The sequence below is a fragment of the Blennius ocellaris genome, assembly GCF_963422515.1.
Source record: "Blennius ocellaris genome assembly, chromosome: 16".
Classification (NCBI taxonomy): Eukaryota; Metazoa; Chordata; class Actinopteri; order Blenniiformes; family Blenniidae; genus Blennius; species Blennius ocellaris.
In genome coordinates, this window is record NC_137665.1 from 6,948,863 (window position 1) to 6,962,105 (window position 13,243).

Genomic DNA, 13,243 nt, shown 5'->3' on the forward strand with positions numbered 1-13,243 from the left:
GGCAACGACAGCGGGATCTACCACTGTGCGGTCGTTTCAAGCGGAGAGTCGGGATGCTGTGCGCACCATGTGGGAACCGGAGAAACACTGATAGTGAGAGGTAAGGGAGAAAGGATGGAGGGAAGCCTCTCCTCAAACAAATACAGATGTTTGAGATGAATTGGGCAAACTGATCTTTTTTTTTTTTTCTTTTATCTTTTCAGATAAATATAAAACCATGGTGAGACACATTCTTCTGTTATTATTATTTGCCCTCTCGGCAGTCTACAGCTTGACAGTATTAACACTTATCATTCTAAAGAAGGTAAATTGCACAAACGTACCGATTTTACTTTGAAAGTTGTGCTTTCGTCCGACCGATCTGTAATTTATTCCGTTTCCTTTCCAGTATGGCCGCGGTATGAAAGCATGCAGAAAGACGGGGAAATCCCACAAGGTTGGAGAAACGCGTCTTGTCTTTTCTATTTTAATTTCCGCTTGATAAGTGCAGTTTTCTAAAAGGGCAAAAGTCCTGATTCAAAAAGGGGAACTGCAACTATGGCATCTGTAGATCACTAGCCAGGGAACTGTCGAAACGCCACCACTGAAGCAATTGGGCCACTTGACTTTTCTTGAGAATACAGAAACGGATAACTCACCTTACAACAACACTTACTTTCCCCAAACAGAAAAACTCGAGCAGAAAAATACAGTTCCGCGACGTGCTGCAGGAAATGTACAGAAAAGGGAACTTGGAGAAAAGCAAACAAGCAGCGAGTGGAAACCATTTTCAAGCTGAGGTAAACGTTGCAACATGTTGAGGTTTGATTGTGACAGTCCACCCCCTGTGAAATATTTCCTGCCTGTGTTTAAAAAAAAAAAAAAAAATTCAAATCTGCCACCGTTTCACATTGTAACGTCACTTACATTACAGGCAGCACACAGTGACGTGGACAGCTCCGGTGAGGAAATTTATCAGAACGTCTGAGTCGTTCAAGGATCATTGGAGCGTCAGATTCAGGATGCCATCGTCCTGATCTCGAGAGGAAACTTCCACGCCACGAAACGCGCGACTGTGCAACGCTGTGCCGCGGCCGAGGAGACGAGCGGAGTTTAGAAAGGAGGCAAGACTGTGATGCGTTTGCTCGCCTCCTCTCATCGGACAAGACACGGCCGCTACAATAACAGCGCCGAGTCGCCGTTCCTCTATGTTCCACAGTTCCAGTGTCAGTGGAGGAGCGATTCTGAAGGCGTGTGTAGTTCGACGTGTTGTCTTGATCATAGCTGCTTTGTAATTTTCTTCTTGTTAATTCCTGATGTTTTGCATCAGGACCATATCGTATGGATACCAAGCTGTGTGATATAAGAACATGTATGAACATTTCACTTGGAAGTGCAGAGCACTGTTCTCACATTTTCTTGCAGAAAAACTGTGAATAAAGCTGTTTGGAAATAATAATCTCCTGACCTGTTGGGCAGATGACCTCTGAATTAGAAAATTGATACTGGTCATTTTGGATATTGTGCAGATTTGTGGACAGAAAGCCACAATAAATAATTCAAATAAGACAAAAAAAAAAAAAAAAAAAGAAGCATGACATGACAAACACCTTTTTAATCATAAATGTTCAAAAATTCACAGTGAACAGCATAACAAACACTGTCTTAACAAAACCAAAAAGTAGAAATAGCGATTTATTAAATACAGCTTGTGTTTGTTAAATAACAAGTCATTTTTGTTCTTCTATAAAGCATCAAAAATAAACTCAAGGCAGCCTTGAATAGTTTCATATTCTGGCCATTGGGCACACAAACAACCCATTACAATTTACAAGCAATGATATATACCTTTGTCCTACCTATTCAAAAATCATTAATTCAAACACTTTGTGACCCCCTTGTATCATTACTCTGTCCTCTGTAAACCCTCAAATCAAGATTGTGTTTGATTCACAACATTTTACCCATTAATTTTAATTTACAAATGATATTGCACCACGCCTGGAAATGTGGTCACAGACTTTTCTTCTGCTCATTAAGCAAAATAGCAGAAAGCCTGTTATTTACTTGATTCATAAGAAAGAGGAATAGTCAACATTTAGGGCCTTTAAGAAAAACTCCCAAAAATGTTTTTTTTCACTCGTGTCTGGAAAGCAACACCCATTTCCTCTTTTTCACTTTTTTAACACATTTTGTTTAAAAGAAATGACATTCACAAGGCACAGCTCTGCATTTCTGGAAGTAGTGCATTTGCTATCTGCATGAAAGGGATCTGTGAATTCCACATCAGTAAATGAGAATCTGAGAGGAGCTGGTTAAGGAGTTTGAGTAGCAACACTAGTGTTACTTAGTGGAAAAAAAATAAGGACAAATCTGGCCTGAAAGAAGTGCGAGTGTATGAAGTGAAGTGAGATGAGATCAGTTAACAGGATGCATTACTCCTATTTTGAGTTTCAGAATCGTTCATTACTTTTCCAATTTCTTCCACTCTCCAATTAGAAACATTTAAACTCCATAAACACATATTGTTACATGCAGAAGATACTCCCACTAATCACCAGCAGAGGTCCGGTGTACGTGGGACTTTCATTCCCAGGAATGATGCTGAGATATCAAGTATCTTAGCCTCGCCTTTGTTTGGTCCATCAAGGTGCTAACCGTTTGAGGAGGATCACAATTTGGCCTAAAGGCTAAGGAGTGGCTTCTCCAGATATGGTATTTAAAATCTGCTGATGTCCAGATAAAAGTAAGAGCGATCAACATTCTGAATCTCCTTTTGAGAAGAAAAACATTTGCAGTCTCAACTGTCCGTGCAGCTGATGTGAATCACGGAGGCAGTGAAGCCATTTCATTTTGCCGGGTTCATTACTCCTCCCGTTTTTACCAAACTTTAATCCGAGTAGTCATCCGTCGTATCAGGATGATTTAATGTGACTGACTTTCCAGTACTCCCAGCACGGTTCTCAAATAATTCACCAAATTCTAATTGAGTGTACAAGGCTTCCTTTTGAAGGGATGCTACCCGTCGATGTATTTTGTTTCAACTGTGTGACTGTTGCGGATGGAGAAAGGCCTCCAAGCCAGAGCTTGTAAAGCGGCGATGCACATCGGCACCAGACACACCAGGTGGAACATGACGCTGTGGAGGCTCGCCAAGGCACTGAAAACAAGAACAGGCACAGACAGTTTGCTGGTATTTCGTTTGTAATAACACAATCTTTTCATTAGTCAGCACGTGTTCGCTTTGTGAGAGGTTAATCCCACCAGGAAAAACACAGCAGGCGACAACGGGTGAGGTGCAGAATCAGACCAGAGATGGTTCAACGTAGAAATTGAAACGTACAGAAATCAGCAGTGACATTATGACTAACTGTCTGATGATGTGAGAAACACTGATCATCTGGCGAGAGCATCCCCAAAAACCAAACGCTCATGTGCACCCAGTGTTCTCACAAATACGTCTTTATGTGAGATACAAGTCAACAGCCACGCAGAGGGTTGGATAAGGACTTAGTTCAAACTGACAAGTCTCCAAAACCTAAATTCCCGAGTGAAACCAAGCTTCTCTGGTTCACATCGGGAACCATCAGTCTCTTTTTTTCCTCCACAATAACAGTTATTATTCACCCAGCTGAGCGGGCGAGGGCAGGTTACACTCTGGACGGGTCACCCGTCCATCACGAGGCAAACGCAAGAGACAAGGCAACCTCACACACACTCACAAACTAATTCAATCGGATGAATGTCGACAATAATAAGTGACTGGGTGGCTCGAAATGACAGGTACCTTGGATTTGAGTCTCTTCCAGCATCCTTCAGCTGTTCATATCCAAACTGGTTGAGGATAGTCAGGACGATCATGGGGGCCAGGGACTGAGCCGGCTTGGTGAACAGAGCATTTGTTCCAAACACCATGGAGGAGAGAGGGGAGCTGTCGGAGGAATTAAAGCCTTTGTAGTACCCATCAGATATCAATCAGACATGCGCAACAAACCTGCCTAACAAGAAAAGTTACCTGTGATACTGTGTCTCAAGCTTGATACAAAGGTATGCAACAATTCAACCCCGCTGGGCCGCGAGCTTCAGTCTTGTTCTCACTTACCTCCGTTTGTATTTTTGTAGGTCTGTGTCAATGATGTCAGCCAAAGGCAAGCCAAAAAGACTGAAGGCAGCTTGAATTACAATCCTGACGAAAGAGAGGAGACACAGTTTAGGTGCAATGTAATAAGTGGAGATATATTAAAAACAAAAAAAATGAGGATGACACAAAACAAAAAGCTGTGCAGTGAAAGAAATGAAAATCCAACACAATCAAACATTTATGAAGAACTCCTTACATGTTAACGGTGAGGAAAAAAGCCAGGACGTAGTAATACTGAGGGCCGAGTGCGAGCATGACAGCCGCCATTCCTGCCTCAATGTAGAAGGTAAAGAGGATGATCTTGTAGTAGCCAACACTGTGCAGCAGCCTCTGGCCGCTCAACACCAACAGCTGGAGATGCAGACAATACATTGACGAGTGACAAATCACACATGAGCCTCAAATCCTTTTTGGGAGCTTTGACATTTGATGGAATCAGTGTGTGGGTGGATTAACAGCTCAATTTGTCACCTATTGTGTGTTTAAAAAATTGTGGATATAAAATAGCCAAACAATAGTGTGGTGTGAAAAGAGCTTCTCGCAGCATCACAGCCCCATCACAAAAAAAAAAATCCTGGACGATAAACCAAAGGTTTGTGTTTTCAACTTCACAAACTAAAACACTAACAATCTCGAACATGTATTTCAAGTCAGAAGCATTCAGCACCTGCGGACAGAGGAATCCTGCTCCATACATGATGCTCTTGGCCAGAGATGGAAGTACATCCGGTGGAATCAGGTGCTCGGCAAATATCATGGTAAAATTATTTAAGAAAGCCAACATGAAAACCTGGAAGAAGTTCATGATAACGAACACCTGAAAGTCCCTGTTGGTCAAGATTTGCCACGTTAACGTCTTTAACAAGGACAAGGAAACCACTGACTGCTGGGACGCCCGGTCAACAGACCCAGGGTCAGATCCTTTGTTATCAAAGCGGCTCTCACTGTGGACTCCTGTGTAGAGCATGCAGCCGCAGCTGAGAATGGCGATCAACACGGTAAAAGCCTGAAACGCCGCAAAGTCTTCCATGTTTTTGGAGAGCACACCACAGAAGAGGACACTGGAGGAGCCGACAAGAGAAGCCACCTGGGAAATGTTAAAAAAAATAAATAAACACAGTGAATAAATGAGGTGGAAGGGTTGACTCGAGTGCACGCTTAAGAAAGACGGAGGCCTCACCTGGCTGTATTTCACTAGTCTTAGTCTGCTGTGATGGTAGCTGGAGATCTCTGCAAACAGCGCGCACTGTGCCAGCAGCACAAACGTCAGCAAGCCATCAAACGCGCACAGCGCCACCGTCAGGTGTAAGCCACTCAGCCAGTCGCCAGGACCATAGGACCGCCACGGGAACCAGGCGACGAGAAACGCCAGCGAGTAGAGGGGGGCGCCGTACAGGATGGAGAGACGTCGCTGAGAGCAGCAGGGCGCCCTGGAGTTATCTTGCAGGTAACCAAAGAGAGGGTCGTTGACTGCATTCCACACCATGTACACCACCTGTAGAGAGGACATTTACAATGTTAACATTAGATTACTGGATACTTACCAGTTTGATGACAGGTTATTCTTGCAAGTCAGAACAGAAATAAAGCAGCCATAAAGCAACATTAAGGCGACATGAAGATATAGTAGGGAACTGAATTGATGATGAAACTCGGCAAAAGTACAGACACTTACAATCACCAGGTTTTCTCAGCGAGATCACGAAAACATTGTCAGGACGCTCACCTGCGACTGGTGGAATGCCCCCTCGGATATTTTGTACTTGTTCAGGAACAACTTGACATAGTAGAAGCTGAAGACATTGTTGATCATAGCCGAGCCCAGAGTGGTCATGGCGTAAGCCAGCGCTGCGGGGTTGATCCCAAAGTTCACCAGGTATCTGACGAGCTTCATCCTTGAGGCAGACTCCCTCTCCTCCACTGTCATGTCAAACTGTCGGTGTGACCACCTGCAGGTATCGGCTTTCCTTTGACCGCGTTGCTGTTTCACGTGAGGAAATGCGCGCTCGCGACTGCCGCGGGACAACCTTTGTCCGAGCTGTCTCGTTTTGAAAAGAAAAACAAAAAACTAATTTGAAGGCGTTACTTCCCGAGACAAAAGCAGAAAATCTTCCATTGATAATCGAGTTCCTGATTCCCCGTGCCAACGATGTGGGCGGGGCTTCGAGATGACAAACAAAGAATACGATTGGCTGGGAAAGTTTTTTCTGGCCACTTCCTGCTTTGTGATTTGCCAAAGCAAAATGCCAATCAATACTAACAGGAAGTTACGGCAGCAAATATTGTTTTTAATAAAGGCTTTAATTAGAATGTTTTTTTGTTATTTTCAATTTTGGTTCGTGGACTGATGAAATAGCATTTTAGTGAAGGCTAGAGTTTTTATCTTAAAAGCCCGAGTGACACTTTTGAACTCGATTTTGAAGTCGTATTCACGCCCCCTACCGGTGGTCGGGGAGCACTGCGGATTTGCCACGTTGCTGTAGGCAACAGATTTGAAGCCCGTTCGGCAGCGAGGAGGATGTAGTTCACCTTCCTCTGCCGCTGGGCTCACACACCGCTCCGGGTCGGGCTCCCACCGGGTGGAGGGTTTTCTCGAGACTTCAACATGTTGGCTGACATGATGTTGGAGGAAGAGTTTGAGAAGAGTGGGGAGCCGTGGTACGACCCGCAGGACCTTCAACACGGTAGGAGCCGCTCAGCTGTTGCTGCCTGGTCGCACCCTGAAGACTGTCAGTGTGTTTGAGGATCTATTAACACCAAATCCCATATCACAGAGGCGTGATACTGTCTGTTTAATGTGGATTTTAGTCATCCTGATTTTCCTCTCTGTGTCGTTCACTTGACTCACGCCCTTTTAAAGAGACCAATATGTGAATTTGTGACTTGAAGAGGATAAAGTTATTGCTTGTGACACAGACTGACTCTGGTCATGGGGTAAATGCTGAAACATCCTGAAATGCCTTTGTTGTCAGGATTTCCTTCAGGCTTTCACCGGTCCAGTGTTTATTGTTTTAACAAAGGAGATCATTTAATTTTCACTGTTTGGCTTTTTTGTGCGTGCGTATGTCTTTTTTGACCTGATGTCTAATTGCAATAGAAAACATCCATTGTTTAAGTTTCATGTTTATATATATTTTCATTTTTGTTTACCAAAATACAATGCTAAAATGAATATTTACTGTAATGGAGCTGAAAAAGCACACACATTTTTACTTAATACTGTAAAGAAAAACAAAATCTGTCAAAAAGTAATTGGCACACAAAAGAACGTAGCCTTTGCTGTCTTATTTTTATGAAATTGTTTTTTTAAAAAATGGCTGAGCATCCAACTTAATCTATGAAGGAGGCAATTCTAATCCAGTGATTGCAGCATGCAGGAAGGACTTCCTGTAACATTCCTCAGTAGAAGGAAGTTTATGTAGAAAAGTCTTTCAGATGGATTCTGGACGATACGATAGTTTAGTCACATTTGTATCCACTGAATTTCACAGTACATTCTCTCATCGCTTTCGGCAATTGGGTCAGCAGCACTGCTTACTGTACAAGATCCACGGCTTAACAGAATTTAGTGGGGGGAAATGGGGGGGGTAAGACATGCTTGAGATTCCTCTGTGATTCCCCAGTGCCAAATACTAATACAGTGACACAATGATTTGTGTGTTGGTGTAAGCTGCACTGGTGCAGAGCCGTGTTTACATACGTTTCACATATCTTGTTCTATCCACGCCCTCTGTTTGAGCATAGCCACCTCGCTTGATCTCGCTTTGACATGTCGTGTTTTGTCTCGTTCAGACCTCCACTTGGCAGCGGAGCTGGGGAAAACGCTCCTCTCCAGGAACCACGACCTGGAGCAGGCCCTGCAGCAGATGTACTCCACCAACCAGGAGCAGCTCCAGGAGATAGAGGTGATACATGTTCAGACGTTTTTGTGGCTCCAGCAGCCGCCACCCCCTGTTAAATGTACTTCCTCAGCTGTCTACACTTGGATTTTAAGAGCCTATGATTACAGGCAATGAGTCATTGAAGGGGAAAAAAAACAAAAACCCAACCCATGCTGAGCAATCCTGTAAGCTCTTCCACTGGAAAAGAAGTATGAGTGAAAATTTTTCTCAGCTGTAAATAGGATGGAGTAAAAGATAATCCTACTGAGGCTGGCTTTAAAAGCCCTTTGGCACGGAGCTTCCATTTGGCAGGATGTTTGTAAGGCTCATTATGAGAAAACTTTCACCAACTAATTAACACCTTTTGGGAGGGGGGGGGGGTGTTCAACTTCATTCATTTGCTTCTTTTTGCCTAAAGGCGTTGCCAAGTACCCAAAGACACAGTATATATGTTCCCAAAAGCAATACCAGCCTCTATGTTGTAGTTGGAAGTTGAATTTGAGCTTTATTGTTAGTTTTCAAACAAAATGGTTTCAATAGACATTATTGAGCCACGTTTTATTCCAATGTCAAGACAGCGCTGACCTAATTGAGCCGGGGGACGCTGCCTTCAGCAGATCAATGCAGATAAGAGCCTTAATTTGTTTACAGCAGTGGCTTGAGCTTTCATCGACGTTCATATGGAAATCCGCCGCCACGCAAAGTGGCACATCATTAACAGCATCAAATACTGAAACACATTTTTTTTAAATAGTGAGTTCTATAAAAGTGGGGCATTTTTTTGGGTGGAGCTATCCAACGACACCTTGCAAATAAACAAGTAACAAACTTGTGTTACTCTTTCAGACTCAAGAGTCCTTGGCAAAAGTCTGTTTGTGATGGAATGTATCATGTTGGGTGATAAAATCTGAGTGGAAAAAATGTGGGTCATGCACAGTCGTGACTCTGTTTTCTATGTCTAAAATTACAGCGACTCAAAGTAACTTTTAATATTCTTAAAATTATGCCAGGATTTAAAGCGAAACTGCTTTGAATCCAGTTCAAGTAATCACATCAGTAGTTCAGAGTTCTCGACCTCAGCAGGTCCATATCTAACGAAGCATATGTTTCACTTTATTTAGTTATGTGTGTGTATATTTCGAGTGTAAACTTTTTCACTGTGTATCAGTACCTGACCAAGCAGGTGGACCTGCTGCGTCAGATGAACGACCAGCATGCCAAAGTGTATGAGCAGCTGGACATGGCTGCCCGGGATCTTGAGCAAGGCAACCAGAGGCTAGTGCAGGATAACCGTGTGGCCCAACAGAAAATCCAGAGGTGAGTGTGACATTTAGACACCGATTTACTTATTGCTCACTCAATGAACGAGTGCACGTTTAAAAGGCCGCGTTAAATACTGAATGTGCTGCACTGTTTTTATGTCGACTCTTCTTTCCTTTTAGCCTGACGGAGATAATCGAAGGCCTTCAGACCTACATGGACGACCTGCAGAACCAAGTGGACGAGCTCAAGGCTGCGCAGGCAGAGCGGAACAAGAGGGAGCTGGCAGAGCGGCGCAACCTGGGAGCACAGAGTGTGTCGTGTCTCAAAGAGCTGTACGACTTGCACCAGAGCAGGTAACGTGTTCCAGTGCGTTAAGCTAGAACTCCGAACACAAAGAGTTGTGCGCCTTCAGAAGTGAGAGCAGCGAAGCGAAAAATCCTTTTAACCAGGTGTTTACATCAAGAATAATGTCATTTGGTACGACGGCAACAAAGAAGGAGTGTCGGTGAAAGTGGTCTCAGCTCCCATGTGCTGACTGGACAGTGGCAGGTCACCCAGAGCCAGACCAGACTAGAGTGCTTACTTGAGACATAATCCGCAGGATATGGAAGTTAATCCTCACCTATTGTCAGCAGGCCACTAATACTTTTGCGCAACTGTTGCTTCAGCTCGCTCGAGTTCATGCCGCTGATTCGCTGCACTGTGAGGGGAGTTCAGGGAATGGAGTGTCACTCACTGCATGTCCAGTCCTGCTTCCTGCAAGTGAACTGCATTCATTAATCTAAGTTTGGTGGATTTTCGTGGAGGCATTATGCTAATTGTGAGACCCAGAGGACTACTTAAAAAAGAAACGACACAAATCTGTGCAATCTACTTGCAGAAAACCTGTAATTACGACACCCAGGTGTATAATTTTGGATTGCTCATATCCAGTGTCATTGTACATGCTGACAAATATTCCAATTTTTTTTCCATCTTGCTTACTGAAAACGGCATTATTAAAATGGTAATTTCCTGTAATTTCACAATTATTTGACAACAGGTATAGCGTAAACATATTGTGTGTGTGTGTGTGTGTGTGTGTGTTGTATTTTTAATTTAGTTTGAAGGCAAAGAAAGTAAACGACTTTATTTTTTTTTCAAGTGCTTAATATTGTCCAGAATGTTCCTCTCGTTCAGCATATTTAGTGAATCACCTCTGCCAAGAAAACAGCCGTCAACTTGACAGTCAACTATATTGAAGCCGTGCAGTAGTGGTCATTTTTAAAGATTTTCTAAACTCAGGTTTTGGACTCTGTCAGTTTTATTTAGCACATTTATGATCACCTCGGTGCTCTGGAGAGAGTTCTCTCCTTGACGTTGAGATAGCGCACTTCTTCCTGCCTCAGGTCTCCGGCCCACGGCGGGCACCTGATGGATGGCCTCTGGTCGCCTCAGGACTCCTTCTGCGGCCGAAACGGACACCAAGACCCGGAGGAGGAGAATCGGTCTCTCCAGCGCTCCATCCAGACGCTCCAGAGTCAGATCTCTGCGGAGCGTGGGCGCCGGGAGGCTGCCGAGCGGGAGATCGAGCTGACCCTGAGTGACAACAGAAGCCTGGAGCAGCGGCTGGCCCTGCTGACGGGCTGCCGGGCCCGGCAAGAGGAGCTGGAGGCGGAAGTAGAGCAGCTCCAAGTTCTGTGGCGAGCCGACTCTGCCAGAAGGTGTGTTGCGGGGGTTATGGAGAGATTCACTTCGCAAGCGCCGACACGCAACACGAAATATTTCCCTCGGGTAATCGCGTCCCCGTGCCTTCCTCCCGCCGCCAGTTTCAGGAGACCCGAGCAGCTGCTGTGGCCCGACGCGGTGTTCTTCGCCTCCGAGGAGCCAGCCGGCGCCGAGCAGAACGATCGGGAGGAGGAGGTAGGAACGAGCGTGGAACAGAACGGATACGGCCGACAGCGGTGCAACAGTGACAGCATTGTGAGGGCGGCCGACTCCGATGAACTCCGCCGTGGCCACGAGCAGTTGTGCATCAGGCGAGCGGAGGCGGTGAAACGGCGAGGCATCTCCCTGCTCAATGAGGTGGACGCACAGTACAGCGCATTACAGGTGGCGTATTCACACTGCACGACTCGAACGACCCATTGCAAATATTTTTGAATACTGTATGTGGAAATTTTTATTTTTTTTTTCTCCAGGTGAAATATGATGAGTTGCTGCGGCGATGCCAGCAAGCATCAGATGGTCTCAGCCATAAAGCTGTCCAGACGCCCGCTTTAGCGAGCACAAAGACCCGCGGCCGCCGCTCCAGCTTGGCGTCGTCCCCGTCTGACCCAGCGGCGCTGCTGGGAGACGGCCAGCAGCCGGAGTACAAGGCTCTCTTCAGGGAGATCTTCACCTGCATCCAAAAGACCAAAGAGGACGTCGGCTCTCACCGAGACGCGTCCAGCGAATCTCAGGGCGCCGCCGAGTGACGTCGTCCTTCATCTGTCCTCGGGACTTGCACTCATCTGTAGCTGTGAATCGTTTTGACAAAGGAGCGGCTGTCCAAAGCAGTGCAGCACAATCCTGCCGTAGCTTTTTGTTAGTCTGCACTGTTTCTTAAACTCCATCCTCTTTATTAAAAAAAAGTAAGAATATGTAAAGCAGCTATATGATATTTAATGAGAATCTATTCCAAAAAGCTAAATGATTAAGAAGGTTGTATTCTGAGATATTTAAACTTTGGTTTTTAAAACGCTATCAAGGCCTCAGTATATAGAAAGAACATTTGTATTTGTTTCTTGTCCGAGAAACCACAAGTATTAAGTCGTCCAACAGAACTCTCAAAGTTTATATCGTGGTAAACCTCTTGATTTTTTTTTTGTTTTTTTTTGTTGAGGGGGGCGGGAGGTTGTTTTGAAGACGAAGGAACATGGAGCAGAGCTTGTACATACAATACTGGGCAAATCGGCTCTTGTGTACAACTTGTATAAACGGATTTGTTGGAATGTTGTAATAGGATGGAGAACTGTAGCACTTAAAAAAAAAAAAAAAGACTTTATGATTAGTAGCTTAATGGTGAGCGTGAGCTGGTTTCTGTAAGTTTGTAACAGGTGGCTTATAAATTGAGGGTCATTGACGTGTCGACGTAAAAATCTAAGTGGACGGTAGAAAACTTCATATGAAGAGCTATCTATCTTCAAGTCCTTGACTCATGTCTGCACGGAAGGACACATAAAGTCTGCACTTTTATGACTGACTCATAATGGTATTGCATATTTTTTTATTTATTAACGGAGCTTTAGTGATAATTAAATGCTTATTTATTGGGGGTTTTTTTTTTTTTTTTTTTGCTAAATGTTCTGAACAGATTGGTCAGTTGACTGGAGTAAAAATATAAATGTACACTGTGGTGCTTTTTGTATGCTGTGAATATATTTGGTGCAGGTGAAAAAAATGATTGATGGATGAAAATGCAAAGCACAAAAGAAAATATTTTTTTAAAGCTGACAACTTCTCTTCACGTCCTGTTGTTATAGTGTCCTCGAAATTTGACATCGGTTGCCGAATGAAAGAAAAAGTGAATCACAAATTGTGTTTATTTGGATTTAGCATCGGGATATCTGAACCTAATCCAAAAGGTTCACGGTTTTTGACTGCTGTATGACAAACAAGACAATCCTCACGAAGCTTTAACATGTTTGTCTCGCAACTAACTAATAAAAATCTATGATTCAGGAAATGTTTGTGTCTCTTCCTTGTTCTCGGTGCGAGAGAGTAAAATGCATTAGCAGTTGGACCGTTTCCTTCCTATAGAACACAAACATGTCCTGATTCTACAAGACCCCCCCTACCCCCACCCCCGTGTATCCTGGCTCAGCAAACAATCAACAAGCCTTGTCTCTTTTCATAATTACGATTTATGTAACTGAGATTTCTCCACCCAGCAAATCCACTAAACTTCCATACAAGGGGCTTGCATGGTGCGGTCACTCGATTATACAAAGGCACCAGA

The 13,243-nt window shown here is 44.2% G+C and overlaps 2 protein-coding genes across 2 annotated transcripts; one reads left to right on the forward strand and one right to left on the reverse strand.

Annotated features, from left to right (window-relative positions):
- Positions 1 to 1,595: 1,595 nt before the first annotated feature.
- On the reverse strand, positions 1,596 to 6,185 carry mfsd13al (major facilitator superfamily domain containing 13a-like). The gene is made up of 7 exons (XM_080511658.1): positions 5,847 to 6,185; positions 5,301 to 5,615; positions 4,788 to 5,207; positions 4,317 to 4,471; positions 4,082 to 4,165; positions 3,767 to 3,910; positions 1,596 to 3,139 (listed from the first exon to the last, which is right to left on the reverse strand). The coding sequence occupies exons 1-7, from the start codon at positions 6,045 to 6,047 to the stop codon at positions 2,998 to 3,000; spliced, it is 1,461 nt and encodes a 486-aa protein (XP_080367784.1). The 5' UTR covers positions 6,048 to 6,185; the 3' UTR covers positions 1,596 to 2,997.
- Positions 6,186 to 6,623: 438 nt separating this feature from the next.
- On the forward strand, positions 6,624 to 12,949 carry cdr2a (cerebellar degeneration-related protein 2a). The gene is made up of 7 exons (XM_080511184.1): positions 6,624 to 6,804; positions 7,913 to 8,025; positions 9,170 to 9,318; positions 9,444 to 9,617; positions 10,653 to 10,967; positions 11,073 to 11,355; positions 11,445 to 12,949. Exons 1-7 carry the CDS (start codon positions 6,726 to 6,728, stop codon positions 11,718 to 11,720), a joined length of 1,389 nt encoding a protein of 462 aa, XP_080367310.1. The 5' UTR covers positions 6,624 to 6,725; the 3' UTR covers positions 11,721 to 12,949.
- Positions 12,950 to 13,243: the final 294 nt, after the last annotated feature.